At 43.5% G+C, this 21,660-nt stretch overlaps 1 protein-coding gene across 4 annotated transcripts in view; it reads left to right on the top strand.

Annotated features, from left to right (window-relative positions):
* The first annotated feature begins 21,142 nt into the window (after positions 1–21,142).
* The window catches only part of SEPT7 (septin 7), an 81,426-nt gene continuing 80,908 nt past the window's right edge, over positions 21,143–21,660 (top strand). For 2 of the 4 annotated variants that reach the window (XM_010582677.1, XM_010582651.1), the window contains exon 1: positions 21,347–21,412. In XM_010582677.1, coding sequence (XP_010580979.1) covers positions 21,409–21,412 — 4 coding nt within the window. In that variant the 5' untranslated portion in view covers positions 21,347–21,408. Of the gene's footprint in view, positions 21,413–21,660 lie in introns of all 4 variants that reach the window. The other 2 variants (XM_010582668.1, XM_010582659.1) reach the window with 2 other exon arrangements.

Below are 21,660 nucleotides of genomic sequence, written 5' to 3'. Positions count from 1 at the left end.
GTCCAAATAAATGCCTCTTCAACACTGACAGGCTTGGGGCATCGACCCCCTCTCCAGGAAGCCTGTTCCAGGGTTCAGCCACCTTCTCAGTAAGAAATGTTTCCTCATGCCAAGTCCGAACCTCCCCTGATGGACGCAGCTTTGAACCATTCCCACATGTCCTGGCACCGGGTACCAGGGAGAAGAGATCTGCACCTCCCTCTCCACGTCCCCTCCTCAGGAAGCTGTCGAGAGCAGTGAGGTCGCCCCTCAGCCTCCTTCTCTCCAAACTAGACAAACCCCAAATCCAAGTCCTCAGCCGCTCCTCAGAGGACACGCCTTCCAGCCCCTTCACCAGCTTTGTTGCCCTCCTCTGGACATGTTCGAGTACCTTCACGTCCTTTTTAAATCGTGGGGCCCAGAACTGCACACAATAGCCATGGGGAGGCTGCACCAGTGCTAAATACAGAGGCATAATCACCTCTCTTGACCAGTGCATTATGCTGTGTTTGATGCACCCCAGGATGGGGTTTGCCCACTTGGCTGCCAGGGCACACACTGCTGACTCCTGTTGAGCCTCCTGTCAACCAGCATCCCCAGACCCCTTTCTGCAGGGCTGCTCTCCAGCCACTCCTCTCCCAATTTAGAGATATCTGGTGTTACTGTGTCCCAGGTGCAGAATCCAGCATTCGTTCCTGTTAAACATCATGCCATTGATGATTGCCCGGTGCTCCAATCTATCCAGATCCCTCTGCAAGGACTCTTGTCCCTCGAGAGAGTCAATAGCACCTCCAAGTTGAGTATCACCAGCAAACTTACTAATGGTGCATTCAACTCCTGCCTCCAGAGCATTGATAAAAGCATTGAACAGAACTGGCCCTAGACTCGAGCCCTGAGGAACACCCCTGGTGACTGGTTGCCAGCCAGATGGAGCCCCATTCACTACAACCCTTTCAGCCCTGCTGCCCAGCCAGTTAAAGCTTGAGTAAACAATATGCATCTTGCAATCTTTTTTTTAAAAAGCAAGCAATGATCTTCTGCATTTTTTCTTTTTTTTTTCTTTGCCAGATGAATTTCTGTAGCAAATGCGTGTTCTTCACACTCTGTTTCCTCAGCTGATCTTAGTTTCATTTCAGTCATGACAATTACATCATCCCCTCTCAGCAAGTATCCTTGGAGTGGTAGGGAGGGAAATACAGTCATTAATGGGGTTGAACCCTATCCCGTGGAAAGCCGAAAAGAGAAAGATCATTGTTCTGGTTTAAAGCAGCTACTGAATGTGGAGTCACTAAGCTGCAGAGAATTATGTTCTGACACGTTCCCATTTGCCTTTGCAGCTCAAGAGATGCATAACTGCACGGTGGACTATTTAACGCTTCTGAGCAGCTTTCTGGTCAGTTTAAAAGACAAAGCATTTCCACCTTACATCTTAGAAATAGAGTCACAGGGATGAATGCCGCAGTCCTGAGAAGCAGGTTGGATTAAGATGGAAGGAGCGTAAGATGGCTTCATGGGCATTCAAACAAACACTGGTCAGAATTAAGTATTACCTGAATGCTGATATTCTTGATACTCTCTCATATATAATCTCTCCTTAGCAACTGATGGAAGGAGGGGAAAGTCATGATTTCCTTAAAGTGCTGTACCATCTGTCAGCTCTCCTCATCTTTTCTTCAAACTTATTTTCAGTTAGCTTCTTTTCTCCTCCTGACATTCACTATTCCCAGGCTTGGCTATAGTTGGATGATCGTAATGTTCAGTACAGATTATGAGATACATATAACTGTTCATTTTAAAAATCTGACATATCTCATCAAGTGACATCCCATTGACACAAATATTGACAACTAGCTTTCCATGGGGGGATGTGAAGCAAGGAAGATAACCAATATGACCCTCTCAGATATTATTGCAGGGAGTGCAGATAGTTTTCATCTTTAGAATGACCTCAGTGATCCCTGATAGCTTCTGTGGAAAAGCAGCCAGATCTTAAGTTCATTTGTGTCAAAAGCTACTGACATACCTTGCAGACTCTTACCAGAGATAAGAGGATCATATTGCACAATGGCTATAAACCATACTGAGAAAGGTTTGGATTCCTGTGAAAGGTGTGCATTACTGAACCTGGATTTTTCATATTTTTCTTGAACTCAAAAAATACAGTGATTATACAATGCAATAAATATGATTCTTTTATATTTAAATGTGATTCTTTTATTGAGTACATCTTGATTATATCTGTGGGAAAAAATTATGCAGCTTTTAAAATCCTGTGTCTGTTTTAACAATTTTAGTTTTGCGTATACTTTTTTTTTTACTTTTTAATTTTCTTTTTGCTATCAGTAGGACTTTATTTTAGGGTTGTAATTTTTGGACTACTCTTCTCTAGCCTCTCTCTTCAATAAAGCACTAACCCTCAAGAGGTTAAAATGACAAAAAAGGCACATCCTTGTACAATCAGAATGCTAAACTCAGTTGAGCAAAGCAAAGCAGAGTGCAGATGCAGGACAGAAATAAAACATGCAGCAGATTCAGAAGGGAAAGCATAAAGAAGTCAGTATGGCCAACAGTGAGAAACTAAACAAACACATTCAAAACACAGCCCACGAGGGAAGCAAACATGCATCAAATACAATGAAAAAGGAAAAGTCAGGCTCAGGCCATCCCCACTCATTGGCAACACATGAAGAGAGTCAGCAGATGGAAACTGCACTGGTTTCTTTAAAAAGAAAGGCTTCATTTTTCAGAAGCACTTTTGAGGATGGAATTTTCTTCTTCCCATTAAGCAGCAGATTGCTTTGTAAAATCTCTCCAAAAAGTCAAGGTGAATACCAGAATGTGGTTTAGTGTTTTGTCTTCTGGGGAAATGTTTACCGCAACTAACTGGGGGTAATTGGAAAGAAAGCGTTAGAAATTATCCATGGAACATCAAAATTTATCTTTTGCATTGTGTCTTGTGCTGGCAGTAAAGCAGAAGTAACTTAACGTTGGTGGTTTGGGGGGAACACTGGAATAGCAAACATCAGGAACAGCTAACACATAATACATAATTCCCAATATGCGGATGTTATACATGCACCTGGACCAAAACGTGCATATGTATGCATGTGTGTATGTATGCGCACACCTCTGCTGCACCGACGCTGAGGCAAGAGGCAGAGACTGGAGAAGCAAACAGCTTAAGTGCTCTGAGCCCATGTTCACACATGTTAGACCTCTGTCCCAAGCCCACCCACACCGAGCCCTTTTTGTCCACTTTCCTAGTCTTGAAAAATCTGACAAAGAGCCCTGGCATGTGGGAAGAAAGCTAGTGGTTTGCTAAAGCTCTTAGGGGTTGGTCTGCTTTTTTAATCCTTTGTTAAATGTTCTCGCAGTCCGGAATACATACTTTGTTATGTTTCACAAATTGAAATCAAAATAAATAAATAGCTTAAAGGAGCTTGCTGGCAAATTTACATCATCTATGTGTTGTTATAATTCTGCTAGGAAACACAGATTTTTTCAGAGGAGAGCAGCCAGGTCTCAGGGCTTAGAAGAACAAAAAAGCAGAAATAAGGAAGGAGGGAGCTACAGCCTTTGCCACCAGCCCAGCACCTATTACTAAGGTTGTCATACAGAGGCAGCAGTGACATTTTCTGAGCTCAGGAAGATCTCTTACATATCACATAGACAGAACTAACAAAATTTTAAAAGACATGTCAATTTAAAGGATAATGAATAAAGATATATGTGCCTTGTTCTATATTCCAGAAATGAGCAGCTATTCAGAACAGGGAACTGAATAAACCTATCTTTTCACATCACTTTCCATTCTTCTTCCATAATTTTCACAGCCAGAATAGCTTAATGGGAAAGCAACACAGGTCATCAACATAGCAAAAAGCTGAATGTCAGATGGTGAGAAAAAATCAGCAGTGGCTGTAACATTATCAAGAGAATCAGAGGCTTGAGCTTCCCTGAAGCAAATGTTATATACAACCAGCTTTCACAGCATTTGAGCTAGGGGGATGGCTGATGCAAACGAAGCAACGCGAAATGAAGTTCAAGTAAAGACCTGTTGCCAAGGGGTGGAAGGGTTTAAGGACAACAGACACCTCAGCTTGACAACAAATTCTGCAAAGACTCAAACAGAAAGGGGCAATTACTGCCTTATGTTCCAGTTCTAATCTTAAATTATAGGATAGTTTCCTAATGAGGGGGAACATTGCCAGAGACAGCTGTGGTGGATGGAAGGGAACACTGCTGTAATTACAGATCCTTGCACATCGGTGACAGAAGTTCCCAAACTCCAGGAGGAAACACCTTCATAATGTTTGTTTTTGCAGAATTGAATAGCATTCTCAATTTACAATGGAATGGAAATGTTTGAGTATGTGAGCCCTGAAATCAGATTGCAGCTACGTGGTGCATGTTAGGAGCTAGACTAAACTGGCAGAGGTGAACTAGTGTACTGGGATCCTAACTCAGACTGGGGGTACATTAATGATGGTCAACTAGAGAAATGCAAGATACAGCAGTAGCAGTCAAGGGAGAGAAAACAAATAAAGAAAACAAGGAGACAGGTCTTAGGCAGAACATCTAATATGGCAAAGTCAAAACAAACTCATTCTTTTCTTTCAAGATTACTGCTAGCAGCAAGGGCATTGAATGTTTCGTACACTTTCTTATTACACAGAGCATGTTACTGGAAAGACCGAGAAAATGATTCTTGATTTAACAGGAGTTTTTTGCCTTTGTGAGCTATACAGAGACAGTGGTTTACAACATGCAGTCTACAGACTCCTAGGGTTCCACAGATGACTTCCAAGGGCTGCAGAAGATGTAACCGAGGAACACATTGTTGTCTTGTCCCTATCCAAGGATCTGCATCTCTTCTGCAAATTTTATAGGGATCTACAACTGAAGAAAGCTCAAAACCACTGCTTTTACACTATCACTATTACATGAAAAGAAATCAGTGGTATTATTCCAATTAGTACTTTCAAGAATGACTCAGCTCCTAGTACCATGATGCATAACTATATTTTCAGAGTAGCTCTGCTTCAGCCAGTATACATAGAACAAGAGCTGGTCATGTTCAATGATTTGTGTTCTCATTGTTTAATGGGGCTTCAGATTTTACTGTGCTGTATTCTTTTATTTTGCTCTGAAGGAAGAATTGTTTGTTCCCTAAGGTACTTATTTACTGGCATTTAACATTATAAAATCTGAGTACTTTGCAATTTTTTTTTTTAAACAAAACTCTGAGATGAATGGGTGAAAAATTGGGGGAAAGATAAATTAATTTTGGCATCCAATTTGAGATATTAAAACTTGATCCTTCTAATTTTTTTTTTTGGTGTACACAAAAAACATAGCCCCCCATTGACTTTAGTTAAAGCTCAGCACTTTCTCATGTCAGGTATCACATGATCTCCGGGGAAATGAGGAGCTTCCAGATAACCATATGTGAAGTTTGCCTGGTGTGCAAGGAGTTCTGGAGCAGTGGGAGAGGGTCCAAGGCAGCATTTAAACCCCAGGGGCCATTTATCCAGACCACATCTTCTCCTTGCCCTCAGCTCTAAGTTCTGTACCTCTGATTGAGCCAGTCCTCACCTCTGCTCTGTAAACTTCCCACCTAGTCCTAATCTTCTTGCTCAGCAAGTCCTAGGCCCTAGCAAATCCAAGATAAGTGGACTACAGACACCAGCCACACGCACAGCTCATTGCCAGGACCAGCGCCGTTATCCTCTCCCTGTCCTGGCATAGCTGTCCCCACTGCCTTTCTCCCTTTCTCCTGTGCCACCTCAGCCAGGTTCAGCCCCAGGCTCTGCTTGGGGGTACTTCCCAGGTCCCCCAGCACTGATGCTCCCTTCCCAGCTCCCTTCCAACTTCTGCCTTGCAGTTTGCTTCAGCACCAGTGTTCTGTCCCCATCTCTGCTGCAGGTTTAAACCTCTCAGCCTTCCTTCTGCCACCTCCAGGGCCAGATTCCACCATTCTAAGGCTCCTTCTCCCCAGCAGCTTCCCCTTCACCCTGTAGTGCCAGCCAGGGGATGCTGGCTGGAAACTAGTCTGTGCCCCCAGCTCAGTTCAGATCTCAACATAAAGCGTGACCTGCCACAGAGCCTTGTAACAACTGTATGGGGGAAAAAACTATTTTAAATTTGGATTGGGGTGTGCTCAAGGCAGACAAAATCAGTGGGGAGGTTAGCTGCTAAAATTGTAAAGGTTTCTGTTGAGCATGTGTGAGCTACAAACTTTCAAAGGCCTCTCTCTGCCTGACCTAACTGTGGCTGAATTTGCTGAAGGAGTGTAAAAAGAGAGAGCTCTTTCAGCAAGACCGCTTCCTCCCTCCTCCCCCGCCACCTCCTGACTGCAAAGGCCAAATCCTCACTCCAAACCCCTTTGACCTGAGCAAGATCCACGTAATCACTTTTATCCTGTATCTGAAAAGTACAGCCAACTTACCTAGTGTAGGTGTACCTCGTGTAGGTGTACCTGGTACAGCCAGATGGCTCTGAATGGCTCAATTCTAGGAGCTGAATTCAGAAGGTGTAACCAGCTGGAAACAGGGCTGTCCTGGTTTCAGCTGGGATGTAGTTAGCTGTCTTCCTAGTAGCTGGTACAGTGCTATGTTTTGAGTTCAGTATGTGAAGAATGTTGATAACACTGATGTTTTCAGTTGTTGCTCAGTAGTGTTTAGACTAGAGTCAAGGATTTTTCAGCTTCTCATGCCCAGCCAGGGCACCTGACCCAAACTGGCCAACAGTGTATTCCATACCATGGGACGTCCCATCTAGTTTAGGAACTGGGAAGTGGGGGGCAGGGATTCGCCGCTCGGGGACTGGCTGGGTGTCAGTCGCCGGGTGGTGAGCAATTGTCCTGCGCGTCATTTGTACATTCCAATCCTTTTATTACTACTGTTGTCATTTTATTAGTGTTATCATTATCATTATTAGTTTCTTCTTTTCTGTTCTATTAAATCGTTCTTATCTCAACCCAGGAGTTTTACTTCTTTTCCTGATTTTCTCCCCCATCCCACTGGATGGGGGGGAGTGAGTGAGCGGCTGCGTGGTGCTTAGTTGCTGGCTGGGGTTAAACCACGACAAGGGCTTTGTAATGAGATGTGCAGACAACTCTAATAATACCTGGAGTCACCAGCCTCACCTACAATAACTGATTTCATTTGGAGAAATCTATACAAAAACTGTTTTGGTGAAGCCTACAGTAAACAGGCTTTGGTTTTATTCTCTTACTCCCCGTGTTAATTGTGACAGATACAGCCTGACATCATTGTAATCTGGGAACCAGATAGTTAGGAGAGGAATTGCAGCCACACCAGCACCTAGCTTTCATCTGACTTCTTTTTGCTCTTTGATCTCTTTAGCTGGCTAATTAAGAAGCTTGAATCAGCACACTGCCAAAATAGGTTGTGCCTTTTTCTGTATCTGTGACCCTCAGAAAGAGCATCCAGTGTACTCACATTCAGTAAGAAATGTATTACTTGTGAGTCTTTCAGCTCTGTTCATTTAGGTGACCATATAAATGTGTGCTGTGTTCTACTATGGACCCTCCTCTTTCTGTGTTTCCTATTTTAAGATGAATTGAGGGGGAAAAAATATAAGCCTTGACATCACATTTTGCAAAGGAAGCAAATGCACTCCTCCCTAAAGTCTAAATGAATGGCCTTTTAAGGTGACTGCTGAATTAAATTCCTGAATGATGAAATCAACAGGCATGAGAAGGTTCTCATTTCCGAAAAAGAAAAAAGCTGCAGGGAAAAAAAACCAAAAAACCCAAAACCCACCAAGTAGTGTGATTGCAGGGCTGAGAGCTGAATAGGAGCTGTTTACACTGACTCAATAAAGATACTTTACTCAGCTTTGGTAGTAATGCAGCTTCACGGGCTGAAGGGAAACAGGGATATACATATTCTGAGCCTGCTAAGCTTCTCTAATGTAAGATGTGCATTTAGTTGAAGTCCTGAAATACTTCACTAAGAAGAAAGATGATCAAAACCCCAGGCACATCTTTCTGTTTATCATACATGACATATTTCTGACATACTTTAAGCAGTACTGTATGCATGTCTGTAAGGTTTGCAGCTAAACCCCAGTTTCTACGAAGACCTAAAATACCCTTCAGACAGAGTAAAAATAATCTCATTAGGGGAATGGGGCACGTCTGGACATTCTCAGGACGGAAGCTCTACTCAAGCACAGCCTGTTGCTCCCACCCTTGCAGGGGGAAATCACAGCGAATCAAACCACCATGAAACACAGAAATGAAACAATCTCCCTGTAATCTTGAAAAAAAGAGCCAGAGACCTCCATGAAAGCCATAAATTCCCTAGAGCTCAGGAGGTCACTAGTCGTTGATTAACACTACCTAAGCACTTTTCTATCATTTTTCACAGGGATATCGCAGAAAGACAAAAACACAATGGACATGAAATCTAGTTCCAGATTTTTTCCTCTCCTTATACCTGCTGCCCCAGTGTAACTCCAAAACCTGGGTCTCCACCAGACTTTCCTCCATAACGTCTTCTGTTGTTGGGACTTCCCTTGTGGCTGGATTGTCAATAGCAATATGAGCTTCAGGGCAGGAGAGATAGTTAGGCATTGATATTTTTTTTTATTACTATATCAACCAGACTTGCTTTAAGTAAGGTCAGACCACACAGTGATAAAACACTGATGTCTTATCTTAACTGTTCTCAGTGTTGCTACAGGCAATGGTGCTACACCAGAGATAACTGAATGTTAGGGGAGGGTGGCTATTTTAGACAAGCCTACATCTGCAGGAAGGAAGGGAAAGTGACACCTCTGTAGGGATTTAGTTTTAAGATAAATGAAGCAGAAGGCAGTGATCTTCCTTTTTTGTATGTAATTCCTCCTACTATCACGGATCTACAGCTGGTAAATTAATTACTTGGACAGTTCAAACAGGGAATGAAGAGGGAGCTGAATGATGACTTGAAAACCTTCCACAGGTTAGTCACTTCAGTGGACTAGAAGGACGTTAGGGCCAGATTATCACAGCAGGCAGGGGAACACTGCAGTCAAAGCTACTTTCTGTGCTATAATCTGGAGCTAACCCTGAAGGATGTCTCAGCAGGGGATGTGACAACACTATACTCTTTTAACTTCTCTCGTCTTCTTTGCTCGCTCTACTAAAAGGATTCTGAGTTTTGGACCCTATGTATATTTTATCCATAGCAACCACAACACTTCCCTCAGATTTGCTAAAACACAAGTCTTTAATTTAGAACAAGGAAGATGGATCTTCTCCCTGATACTCTACTTCTGAGCTTGACTGAAGTTTAGAAGTCAGCATCTTTGTTAGCATCAGGGCTTCCTGATGGCCCTTCTCATCTTAAAGCCTCCAAACTCTGGCTTAGCAACCCATGACCTTTGCAAGCAATCACTGGGAAAGCGCTGAAATAAAATTGTTGAGTGATGACTCACTCTACCACAGTTTGGTTGCTTTATCATTTTCTAATGCTGCTGATGGGAAGATATTTTCTGTTGTGAGAGGCTTGTTTTCCTGCTCCATAGGAACAATGATCCATAAGGATTTCCTGAGAAGTGATTTCTCCTTAGAGTGTGTGAGATTTCTTGTCTCTTAGCTCCTGGAAGGCTAATTGAATTAAGCATCACCCAGTTACTTATTACCTTCCTGTTCCCTCTCACCTTTTCAACACCTACTTTAATGCAGACGGCTCCTCACAGGACACAGGCTCTGGGAAACAGGGTGTGACTAATGAAAAGCCGCCATAAATCAGCATTGTAGGAGGAAACACATAGGACTGGGCTAGAGCAATCAGGGGCCACATGTGGATAACAGTGTGGGGGATTGCACATGGAGGGGAGCAACGCTGCGGGTTCAGTCCTGGCTCTGCTGGCCTTCGGTGTGAACTCCAGCTTGGAACGGCCATAGCTGATGATGAGGGTTACAGCAGAGGACTTCTTTCTTGTCTGATCAGAAACAGCACTTGGGGCTTCTTAAGAAAGCAAAGGCGCAACAGCAGTCGAGGTTTATCTGCTTGGGCAGAAGGCCCAAAGCCACTACATTCTTCTCCATTTATTTACAGCCATCAGTGAGGACTCCTCTCCTCTGATGATCACAGATTGTAATGTTTCATTGCAAGCACAGCTGGCTGGTTTGGGCAGCTTACAGGCAGAGCCACACCTGCTAGACTAGATGCTAAGAAAAAAGATGTTCTGACAGATACAGGAAGATTGTCTGATCAGTGATGGATTGCATGGCCAAAAGAGTTCGTTAAGACCATCCTGTGTGACCTCCTGCATTGACCATCCATTGACTCCTGGTTGGGTGACAGAAAGTCTTTTAAGATGATACCAAACTTACAGAAATGACTCTGATCTGATCTGATGGTGAGTATGGGTAAATATGTGTGTGCGCCTTGAGGTTGGCAGGGTAGAAGAGATGTCAGTCACACTGCATAGCTCACTATTGCCCTTTCTCTGCTCCCAGGAGGCTGGGAGAAGCAGCTGTATTGCAGAGATGCCAACCATCAGCAAAATACAGCAATTGTTTGATGAGTTTAATGCTCTTTATCTCCTAATTTATTTACCAGACACCAGTTGTGTAATGCTTGGTGAATCTCAGCTTGGTGAGGAGAAAAGTCTTAAAAACACTCTTCCATTTGCTAACATGTTATTTCTTAATAAATAAAAGTGTTATGTTTTAGAAAATTAAAGCTTTATTTAAAAACGACAACAACAAAAACTGAGGGTGGGGAAGGAAGGGACAGACAGGCAAACTCCGGAATAGTGAAGTATCTCCTCAGCTCACGCTGAGAGAAGACAGCAGCAGGTACATGGGAAAGCAGGTTGGCCAGGTCTCATCTTTTTCTAATTACTTGCCCCAGCAAGGATGGGATGCCATTGCCCTGGGAGCGTACAGTTGCTGCCCCAAAGACTCACATGCTGAAGGGTGAACCGTATTTGAAGGAGTTCAATCTGATCTCCTACGCAAATGCAAGAAAGCTGCTGGCTTGGTATTTGCTAGCTCAGGTATTGCTATCTCCTTCGTGTTTATGTACAGGTATCTGTAATGGCTGGGACCCCACAGCGAGCACTGCCAGCCTCTGTACCAAGAGGAATTAATTGCAGGATAGGGGCCTGCTGTGGAGCTGGTGAGAGGGATCTAGAAAAGCGCTGGAGGCCAGACAGCATTAGATAAATGGTAGTGAGAAAGCCTGCATTAATAGCACTAATGTAGCTGTGTTTCCTGAAAAGAGAGCAAGAAATTCCCTAGTGTAGACATACTTCTTGTTGGCCAAAAAGCATTCTGAATTCCTCAACAATCAGGCAGGAAGTGGTAAAATCCGTCAGACAAAATGAGCAATATGTTATTTTTTCCAATATCAAAAATATATTTTAGGTCATAACTATTAGAGAAAAACATTTTGTGGCCAGATTTATTTTTTCAGCCATACTAAGTTTGTCGGTGATATACAGCAAATGGAATTTCTGCACACAAAAATGTATTTTAAGAACTTTGTTTCAGTCCAGATCAGTACTTTACCTTAGAGGTGCATTATGCGTAAGCACTCGCAGCTCTTTCAAAAATTTACACAAATAGAAATTAAGTTTTAGTATTTTCCCAGTCAAGTAATCAGAGAGAAAAGCAGAATTATAATAACCATGGGTTTTGTGCTGCCCATAAAGAGCTGGAGTATTTATAACAAACTGACACAAAACATACAAGGTAATTTCTGATTTTATTTTTTCACTTTGTGTGATTACTTTTGTTTAGCTTCCTTCATCACTGAAGTCAAAGTGTTGACTCTGTATCATGACGGGTCTACAGTCTTGTACCTAGCTTGCTTTGTTGGCTGTTCTGAGAACCTCCTACCAAGATTTCCTGTTGTATCCATTTTAGAGGAGCTCGGTCTTTTCCCTGATGAGTGGAAATTAGCAAGACCCACCTGGTGCTGCTGCCTGAGTTCAGTCCGTAGAGTCACACTGTGATTCCTTCCAGTTTCTTTGCTTGTAGATAAAGAGGAAGGAGGATGCTAGCTTAATAACTTCTCCCCATTGTGCCCCAGAGGTTAGGCACCTTGCCATATACAGATGTTATCAAAAATGGAATCATTTTATAAATAAACTGTGGATTAACAGCAGTCTGGATAAATGTATGCTTTGGTTCAAGACTGATGTATTCCGTTCTTTGAGAACATTCTCTAAATAAACTGAATGTTTCCATTTTGTACTTTGTTATGATTTATCACATTGTGGTTTATTTAAGTCTTTCAATGCTCTCTCTTCCACTTGCTGAACTTTAGATATGGAATTAAAATATCCTTGACTGCACAGTCTTCCCTCTGTGTTTGAAGGAGAAGCTATGTAGCTATCACAATGGATTAAGATGTCCTACTTTAAAAACCTGTGTCATTTTTGCAACTGTGTGCATTTATGCAACAAGACATCAGTAACTAATGGGTCCATCTAAGACATTAAGTTGAATGGACACTTTTTTTCATAGCTGTGGTAATTTATGAATACCCTGAGAAAGGCTTCTTTGCCAACTGTAGCCCAAGAAAATCAAATACTGTTCTCTTGCAAAAAATGCTCTTCAAATACTCAGCCACCTTATTCCATTACATGCCATTACAAAAAGACAGCCACTTGTTTATTCATTGGAAGTTACATGCACATACAGTAGATCTTTTGAAGGTCCATAAATGCTGCTTTAGCCTGCTTTCTGCCAAAGTCATGGCCTCAAGCTAAGAATCTTCCCCATTTACCTGCTATGGACAGCCCATAGTACTAACAGATCCATAATCATAAAAATTCGATCATCCCCAATTCTTTCATATAGAATTACAACAGCCACCTTTGCTCTCTGGACTCAGCCACAACAGAGTTGTGGGGTGATCCACCCATCCATGGGGAGAGGGTTTCTTTTGGGGGACATCTCCCAAAACATCAGGACCAAAGTCTTAAATGTGCCCAAACTAACTTTTTCTAGAACTAGGGTTTTCCAGGAAAGAATATTGATGGTGTTGAGGTATATTCACAATAAACACCTTCTGCTGTTACCAAACATATCAACTCCCATTTGGTATTTAGTTATGCCTTAAACCATTTATTTACTGTCTAGTTATGATTCATATAACTATATATTGCTGCCAAGTGAATTCCATTACCATGGGGATATTTGCAGACATTTTAAATAGTTGAGATAAATACAATAAACTAGAAAAACACGAAGAAATAGATTGATATAAAATGGGAGATCACTGGCTCGCAAACTGGAATTAAACAAATGGAATTTTTGGACCAACTAATCACCACAACAGTAACTGCATGAGCCATGGAATAATATGCTGCAGGTAGAACAAATACTATGATTCTTTTTGCAATAAAAGTAGTCAAAACTCTTTTTAAGGAAGGATAACATAGGCAAATATTTGCTTTCTACACAACTGAACCCTCTTTCAGTAATATTCAATTCTTCAGCTAGGTATTTCAAAGAAATAAGAACACACAGCAACTAGTCTGTAACTGAGTGTCATGTCCAACAGACTATTTCTATCGCAGTGTTTTTGGTGAAGATGAGTAATATCTGAAAACAGGCATGGACATTACAAATACTCATGTATTCCTAAAACATGAAGTCATGCAACCAGGCATTCCATGTATAAAAAAGTGTGGTTTTATTTAGCCTATTATATAACAGAGGTGTTCCCATGCACTCTACATAGCACACGATCAGCTATCAAAAAGTGCTATCAATGTATAACCAAACAGTACATGCGTCACGTATATTCAACCACAGGTTTTAACCACAGTTTTTACAGAACATTGGGCACTACATTAGACCATTAGGAAAACAGAGAAGAAGAAATGTGGGCAAGGAGCTTAGGAACATCCTGGGTAGGAAGAGTCCACACTGCTAGTTAGTCCAAAAAGGACATTTAATGACCCCATGATCCAGAAGTGGGAAAAAACTGTCATTTCATAAAACATATCAATGATATTATGCAAATAACCCCCAACCCTAATTTTTCTACACCAACACAGATTATGTATTTTGCTTGAAAATGTATACACTGAAAGAACTGAGCCTGAAGTTTGGCTCTGTAACAAGCACATTATTTCTTCAAAAACTCTCTAACACTCTTAACTTTCTGTTAGTATAACAATACAAGAACTTTTATCTGGAAGACTGAGGGTATGTCCTGGGTTATACTAATGGATCTACTTTGAAACAAGGTCTTGAAATATTCTTGGCTTATATAGTGGATTCATCATTAAAAAGACCATTATCTTCCATTATGAATCCCAAACGTCTACATAACAGATTCTTTCAGAACTGTGCTCTATTTCTAGTATTGCTCAGTCATCATGGCAAAATCACTAAGTACTGTTCTCCTTATGTAAAAAAGAAGTTCAGCATGATGTAATTCAGAATACAAATATGAAAAAGTAATCTGAATTAAGTTTCAGCGTTTTCCTTGATCTACGTTTCAGTTTTTAATTTTTTCCACATTAGGCACCTATAACTTAAATAACTGGATTGAAATCTAATGTGTTTTGGGTATTTCTATGCTGTTACATTCACAATTTAGCTGTTCGTGGTTTTCTTAGAAAACACAGTTTTGAGGATTTTTTTTTATAATAGACAGATTTGACTGTAGGAGATTGTATAACCCTTAAAACCAATTGCAAAATTCCCACTGCCATCAGTGGCAGTAGGCTTCAGTCAATTCCATGTGTAAACAGACACCAGTCCTTACACATAGCTTAAGAAAAAATTGATTTTGCTTTTTACTTATTGGTAAGTGTTTAATATCACCTTTTGTTGCAAGGGACAAGTGAGTAGCTCTATTGGACTAACTGGAACTACATACATAGGTGTGTTCAGCTTAATGGCTGCCGCTAGATAAACTATCACCAAAGTCCAAAAGACAGGTACAAATAAGCCATCCTCTGACAAAAGCAGGAGATAAAGCCAAGCAGTGAACTGTAAAGATTGTATTCATTGATTCTAGCCCAAGGGTTCCACAACTGTTTTTAGGCTGGAACCTAAAGATCAAAAGCACATTGAATATCTGAAATTGAGAAGTGCAATTGAATAGCTGAAAAGTGACTTTCAAGAAGTGTAGGGTGGATGTTCTAGTGCTGAAGCACCAATAATTTTATTCACACAAAGCAGCTGGTCACAAAAACAGGAAGGATGGTCTGACTACCTTGGGTGAGTTACATGTGTATGTATGGTATATTAGACAGGTGTGGAAGTTCAAGTCCTCCTCTGTGAAGTACTGTGCTCCTGATGGTTGTGATAAGCAATCCATTTTGCTTAATTGACTCATTTAATTGCCAGGTGCAGCCTCAAAGGGTGGATCTGGGAGCTCAGTCATGTGCAGGTCAGAAGAGTAAGTGCAGCAGTGGACTCAGGACCTGCCCACCCAGAGGGAGCAGGGTCCAGGCTGGTCCGACTTGCAGTATGAAGGGAGAGACTCGTCGCTTTGGGATGAGTTTGGAGAGGACTCCGGGTTGTAGGTAGCCCAGTAACCATGTCAGAAGCTAGAGTCACATTTTCACAGGTAAAGGAAACAGAACAAAGTGACAAAGTGATTAAAAAGCCAATACGTAGCACAATCTGCAACACTTCAGTTGTTCAACATTTGTACCCAAGGCCTTGATGTGGCATACTGCTACCTCAAGTCTAATGTCAAGTACTAGGCATACTATCGCTTTAGCGTTTGCAAGGGCAAAGCCTGATGCAATGTTCCTAGGGTGATGTAGGTGTCCTTTAATCAAAAGGGGACAACTGGAAAATACAAAGCCAGACTGCTGGGACTGCAGTGGCACAGGGTACACAGTAGTTCTTTCCTATCAGTACCCGTCATTGACTTTACTTTGGAGAAACAATGTTCCGATATGAGTGAAGAGAATAAAGAGCTGACTACTGCACATACAGAATTAATCTGTTTTCATTCTGTAATATTTTACTATAATTTACTCTATAATATTTTATTTCTGGAATTAAAAAAAAAAATCTAACATTTACATTTTAAGCTCATGAATTCACTTTAAGAGAAATTATTTTTCTTTTGGAGGGCATAACTCCTTTCCTTAAATAAAAAAAAGTAATAAAATGCCACATTGCATTACATGTCAAAGTATTTTTTTTCCTAATGTAATATGCAAAGTGTGATGGCAGTACCTTATGCTATGCTAGGAAGCACTTGCTAATGTAAACAGGCAGTAAGCCCGACTGTCCGAAGGCCCTGCTCTTGCAGTGGCGGCAGTATGAGCAGACCCTTTATGCCTTTATGTGTTCAGACACAATGGTTCATCAGTATATGTTTGGCTGCCGCACTGGTTATTAATGATTACACATCTGGGTATATAGAAAGCCTCTTAAGGATTTACTGAGACCTGCCCAACCCCAGTGGGGTTTACTTATTAACAAATAAACAAACGGAGAACTGGAATTACAGGACGCATGCTGCACACAATCACCTTGCTCCTGGTCATCCGAGCAGCCGCTGCTGCTGCCTGCAAGTGGAGGGGCAGAAGGTCGAGAGGGCCCTTTGCTTAAGGCTCCAACTGCTTGGCGTAGGAAACATATCTTTCAATCTGTCAGCTCACCGGCTTGCGTCTGTGAATGTTGTACAAATAACATATTAGATGGTGCGTTTTTCAAATAGTTTAACATTACTGGAAATCTGCTGTTTCCCAAGCCACAAGTCCCTCACCAGGATGAAGGAAACTACCATGAAGGTTGTCTCACCTCACTTAAGGAAGTAGTTGTTATTGGTATGAGTACATGACCAAGGGTTAGGCTGCCTTCCTGCTTCTACTGATCTATATTCCCCGCTACACAACTATAACTGCACAAAGCAACCATTTTCTACCTTAAACAATAAGTGCATGTGTGTGCCTCTCACAACGATCACATCATTGGGTCATAATCTATCAAAGCCTCTTTCTTTAGATAATTGAAGTAATGGATGTATACCAGGACGATACAGTAAACACACTACAAAACAAGAGATGCTGTATTTTTCCCATAGCAATTGTTCAACAGAAGCCTGTGTTCATAACTTTTACAGCATTTTATAAGCCTTTGCTGATGAATATAGCTCGCTCTTATTGTTGCAGAGCATTTTTTTAAACAGCAAATGGTGAGACTTAAAAGGGGGCCAAGAGGTATACATTTTATGTTGCTTCATTTGCATATTAGTAGAATAATGTTGTAGGTGGCAGCCAAAGACAACAGCTGTGATGGCAGCAGCAATAATAGTTAGTATAGTTGGTTACTGTGCTGCTTGTGAGTTTGCAAGGGTTTTCTGTTTCATGACAGCCCTCCTCTGCATACAGAAAAGTGCCACAAATACAGGCCTGATTCTGGAAACCTTTATTCAGACAAGTGGCCCTACTGACTCAGTATGTCTCAAAATAGGAAAGGGTTGATGGACAAGACATCAGGGCCCAATGAGATGTGACACCAGATGCCTCATACTATTGTTAGCATTTGTATTACCATGGTGTTGGGCCGTTTCTTGTACTGGCAAACAAAGCAAAATGGCAGCATTTACAAAAAGATCATCCAATGTAAAGGGCAACAGATGTCAAAGAGGCAACAAAATACAAGGACAGGAGACATTTCTGGTCAGCATGACAAGCAGTGGTCAAAGAGTGGTCCAGATGCTGGCTGGCATTACTGCAAAGCTAAGATTTAAGGGTGGGTTTGAAGGAGGATACTGCGCTTATTATTCAGTGTTGAGCATCCTCAGCCTCCTATCTTGCAAGAGCTAGACTGTTGACAAGAATGGGAGTTAAGGACTTCACCCAGTTGGTATAATGAAACTGGTTGTTTTGGCAGGGCGTTGCTTGGTATGCAAAGATCTGTTACGCTTCCACAGCAGCTCAAAAGGATGCTGCATACATTGGACCAACTGAGCAAGCGCAATTCGGTCTGGAGATGTACCACGTGCCCTACAAACCCAGGAGTTATTAGAGTTGCCATCCAGAAGCAAGTCAACAGGGTACAAGCGCAGTAATTCCACCACATCCCATGCTGGAGCTAATGCTATGTGCAAATTCACCTAGTGAGTCACGTCTTCTTGCATTAAAAAAAAATGAAAACAAAATAGTCTTCATATGTCTCACCGGCAAGAACACACTGAAACTGGCTAGGCTGGTTGGGAACCAACCGGGTGGCAGCCCTAGTTAGCAGACTTTGTAAATAAGGTGAGTGGGTTTTGTTTCTGTATCTGAAGACAAGGACACAGATGGGTTCTGAGTTATGGCAGGTAGCCTTCTATATTTGAGTTTGCAAAGCTTTTTATTAATTTCACAAAAAGTAGTCACAAAATTGTATCTTCTTTCAAAAGAATCAAATAAATAGAATCTAAAGAGTCTTGAAATTTACTTCTTGAGTTCAGTTTTTTAAAGTTTAGTGACAGACTTCGTGAAGTCTTTTCCCTTTGAAAGAAGAACAGCAGATTGCTACAGGAATGGAAAAGTTTGGATTTATTATACTGTACACAGAACACAGCATTCTTCAAACCTCAGGGACCCATTTGCATTTGCTTTCTTTCCTCTCAAAATGAACAGAATTTTACAGAATCTTCCTAACCCTGTAAATTACTGTATGGAAAGAGAATCCCCCCCGGTATTCACAACACAGAAAAATAGGACATTAACCTCACATAAAACCCACTAGCTTGCATCTTGCTTCCTCATTAAGGCTGTACCAGTTTTGCAGTTAGATTTCAAAGCTGCAAGCTCACTTTTGTTTTTCCAGTGATCAATCCACAAAGTAATGTCTTACTTAAAAGGAAATTACTTAAAAAAGCATCATTCCCTTTTTGAAGATATCCCCATCAGTCACATACTATTTTCTCAACATTGAATATCTGAAAACAAAAGTAAATGGTTTTGGGCAATTTGAAGCCCTTACTACAAGACAGAAAACAAGTATGATTCGTATTGTTTGTTTTCCCACAATGTATTTTTATGGGAGAGCTGTGGGGACCATATTTTGTATTCAGTGAACAACTTCTGCGGTGTAAAATGTCTCTTTTTGGTATTCAAATAACCACGAAAGCAATGTAGCTATATTTCATTGCCATGGACATTACCACCTAAACCAACCAGAATGAAAAAAAAGGTTATTTCTTACCTCATCCATTGTGACAGACACAGATTTATGACATAACATTTGACAGTCCTGTGACCAAAGATAATAAAAATCTCTTTCCCTTGGGCATCCGAGAACCACAGTACATTGTAACAATTCCAGTTCTTAAACAGTGCTGAACCACATTGTGCAGGGCTGCATACCTTTCTGAAAAGATGATGTGTTTTCCTTGTTGTCATAAAACATATTTGTTCATCAAACGCACCCCAAAAAAAGAAAATCAGACATTAGACAAGAAAGAATTGGATGGAAACGTGTAAGAAACAAGGACAATCTTTGCGTCTTCATTGTTGCTCCTGTCTGCCTTGCTAGGACTCTACCTACAAAAATACTGCATTATTGAAAGTTGCTATTTTCATCCTTCTAGTACCAGGGCAAGCTCTTAAAATGTACTTTTAATAATGGCAGAAACAAGTTATATCATAGGCACAATAAATTTACATATTTTTCCCTGTTTGCCAAGTACCTTTCCCTACTAGGGAAGTGTACTGTGCCTTGTGTGAAAGAAAAGGCAACGACCAGACCATACTCGGAAATCCCTAACACAAAATAAAGTATGTTAGGTTTCAAATCACACATCATAAATACAGGTCTCCAGTATTTCAGTTTGGGCATAAAATATTCCAGAGTTTAAAAGGCTCCAAAGATACCTGTCCCAAACATAAAAAGGAAATACAACGTTGAGAGCTGTACTGGAATAGGAAAGGCAAAAGTCATTTTTCCACCTCTCGTGGAGTCCATCGTTTTCCAGTGTCACTTCTTTACCTCAACAGAGGTTTGCCCTGGCTCACAGCAGCGTTTCAGAGGAACCAGTTCAGTATCTTGGGGATGGTAAAGCTTGTCCGTGTAATTCCCAGGGCGTGGAAGCACCTCTTGGGCCTCCTAGAAGGATTTTATCTGGCGCCTGCCAACAGCTGTGTTCAAATTTTTTTTTTTTTTTTTTTTTAAATGAATTCTCATGCCTTATTGGGGGACTTGGGCACCAAATTAGCACATGCCGATGGCAAGAAAGATCAGGCTTCGGGCCCATTTGCGACTCTGACGGTGGGAAAACGACCACCTCGGCAGCGGCTGGCCGGCAGAGCCCACACCTCGCCAGAGAAGGCCAGGCAGAAAGTCCCGGGCGTCCTGCGGGGAAAAGGGCCCGGTCCCCTCGCCCTGCCGGGGGCGGACTGGCGTCTTGGCCGCGGAGGCCGGCACCCGCGGCGGGCAGCGGCTCCGTGAATGAGGCAGCGGTTTTGAACGGAACCCAAACGCCTCGTTCGGGGGCGGGCACGCCAGAGCCGCGGCGCGGGGAGAGCCCGGCGTCCACCCGGGGCCCGCTCAGCCGGGCGTAGGGGGGAGGCAGAGGGACGGATGCCTGACTGCCTGCCGCAGTGCTGCAGCCCGAGCGCTCCCTGGGGACAAGGGCGGCTGGCGGGCCCTCGCCTCAGCGCCCCCAGACTAAAGGCGGCCCAGGGCCTGCCGCTGGGCCCCAGTCCCCCTGTCCTGCCGGCCTCTCGCACGCCAACTGTGTGAGAGGGCGGGCGGAGGGAGCGTAAAGCGCCGTAGCGTTCATTGGGATCCGCAAGGCGCGTAGGTCTAGCGATGTTCCGAGAATAGCCCCGCAGAAAGGAAGGGCGTTGCAGCCGCCTCGTTCAGCCCATCGAAGTCGGCGGCCATCTTTGTTTCGGGCAAAGCCCCGGCGGCCGCTGTGGGGCTTTCGCGCTCCTGAGTGTGCCCGGTTTCAAAATGGCCGCCGAGCGGTCCTTTTTTTCTCCGCTACGGAGCGGGAGAAAATAAGTCAGATCCCGGGCTGGGCTGGGCTGGGCGGGGAGTGGCGGGGGTAAAGACGTGGGAACCGCGGCGAGCCCCACGCCGAGCGGGGGGGCCGAGCCGGAAGCCACCGCCGCTGCGTGCTCGGGGAAGCGGGCAGGGAGCGAGTGTGTGGAGAGCGGGGCGGCGGCGGCGAGGCAGAAGGAGGAGGAGCAGCAGGCGGCGGCAGCGGGGTGGAGCGGAGCCGAGCCGCTAAGTCCGTCTGGCCAGCAGAGCGGGCGCGCGTAGGCGCTGTGCGGAAGAGCCGCGGCCCCTCGACGGAATCGGCGTAGGGGGCGTTGGAGAATCGCCGCGGCGGTCGCCGGTTTGGCTGGCGGGAGGCGCGCGGGGAGGAGGGGGCGGCCCGCTCGGTGCCGCGGCGGCTGAGGGAGGGAGGGAGGGGAGGGCAGCCAGCCGGAGCCCAGCGTCAGCAAGCGGCAGAGGCACCACCGCCGCCGGCCAGCGCCATGGGTGAGTCTCCAGCCCGGGGCCGAGGCGCGGGAGGGCCGTTGACAGTCCGAGGCGGAAGCCTGCGGCCGTGGGGTCTCCATGATGGGTGGGCTGGGAGGCAACCCGGGAGGAGCGGGTGTGGGGGGGAGAACGGGACAGCGGGCACCTCCGAGAACCCCCATCCCGCTGGCGGGGACCGGCTGCCGGGCGGAACGGCGGCCCCGCCGCGGGGCCCCCTGTCCCTCTCGCTGTCCCCCACCTTCCTCCTC

Source organism: Haliaeetus leucocephalus, unplaced genomic scaffold, assembly GCF_000737465.1.
Source record: "Haliaeetus leucocephalus isolate CR32 unplaced genomic scaffold, Haliaeetus_leucocephalus-4.0 Scaffold83, whole genome shotgun sequence".
Classification (NCBI taxonomy): domain Eukaryota; kingdom Metazoa; phylum Chordata; class Aves; order Accipitriformes; family Accipitridae; genus Haliaeetus; species Haliaeetus leucocephalus.
The sequence above is the reverse complement of the archived record's forward strand: the minus strand, read 5'-3'. Positions and strand labels throughout refer to the sequence as shown.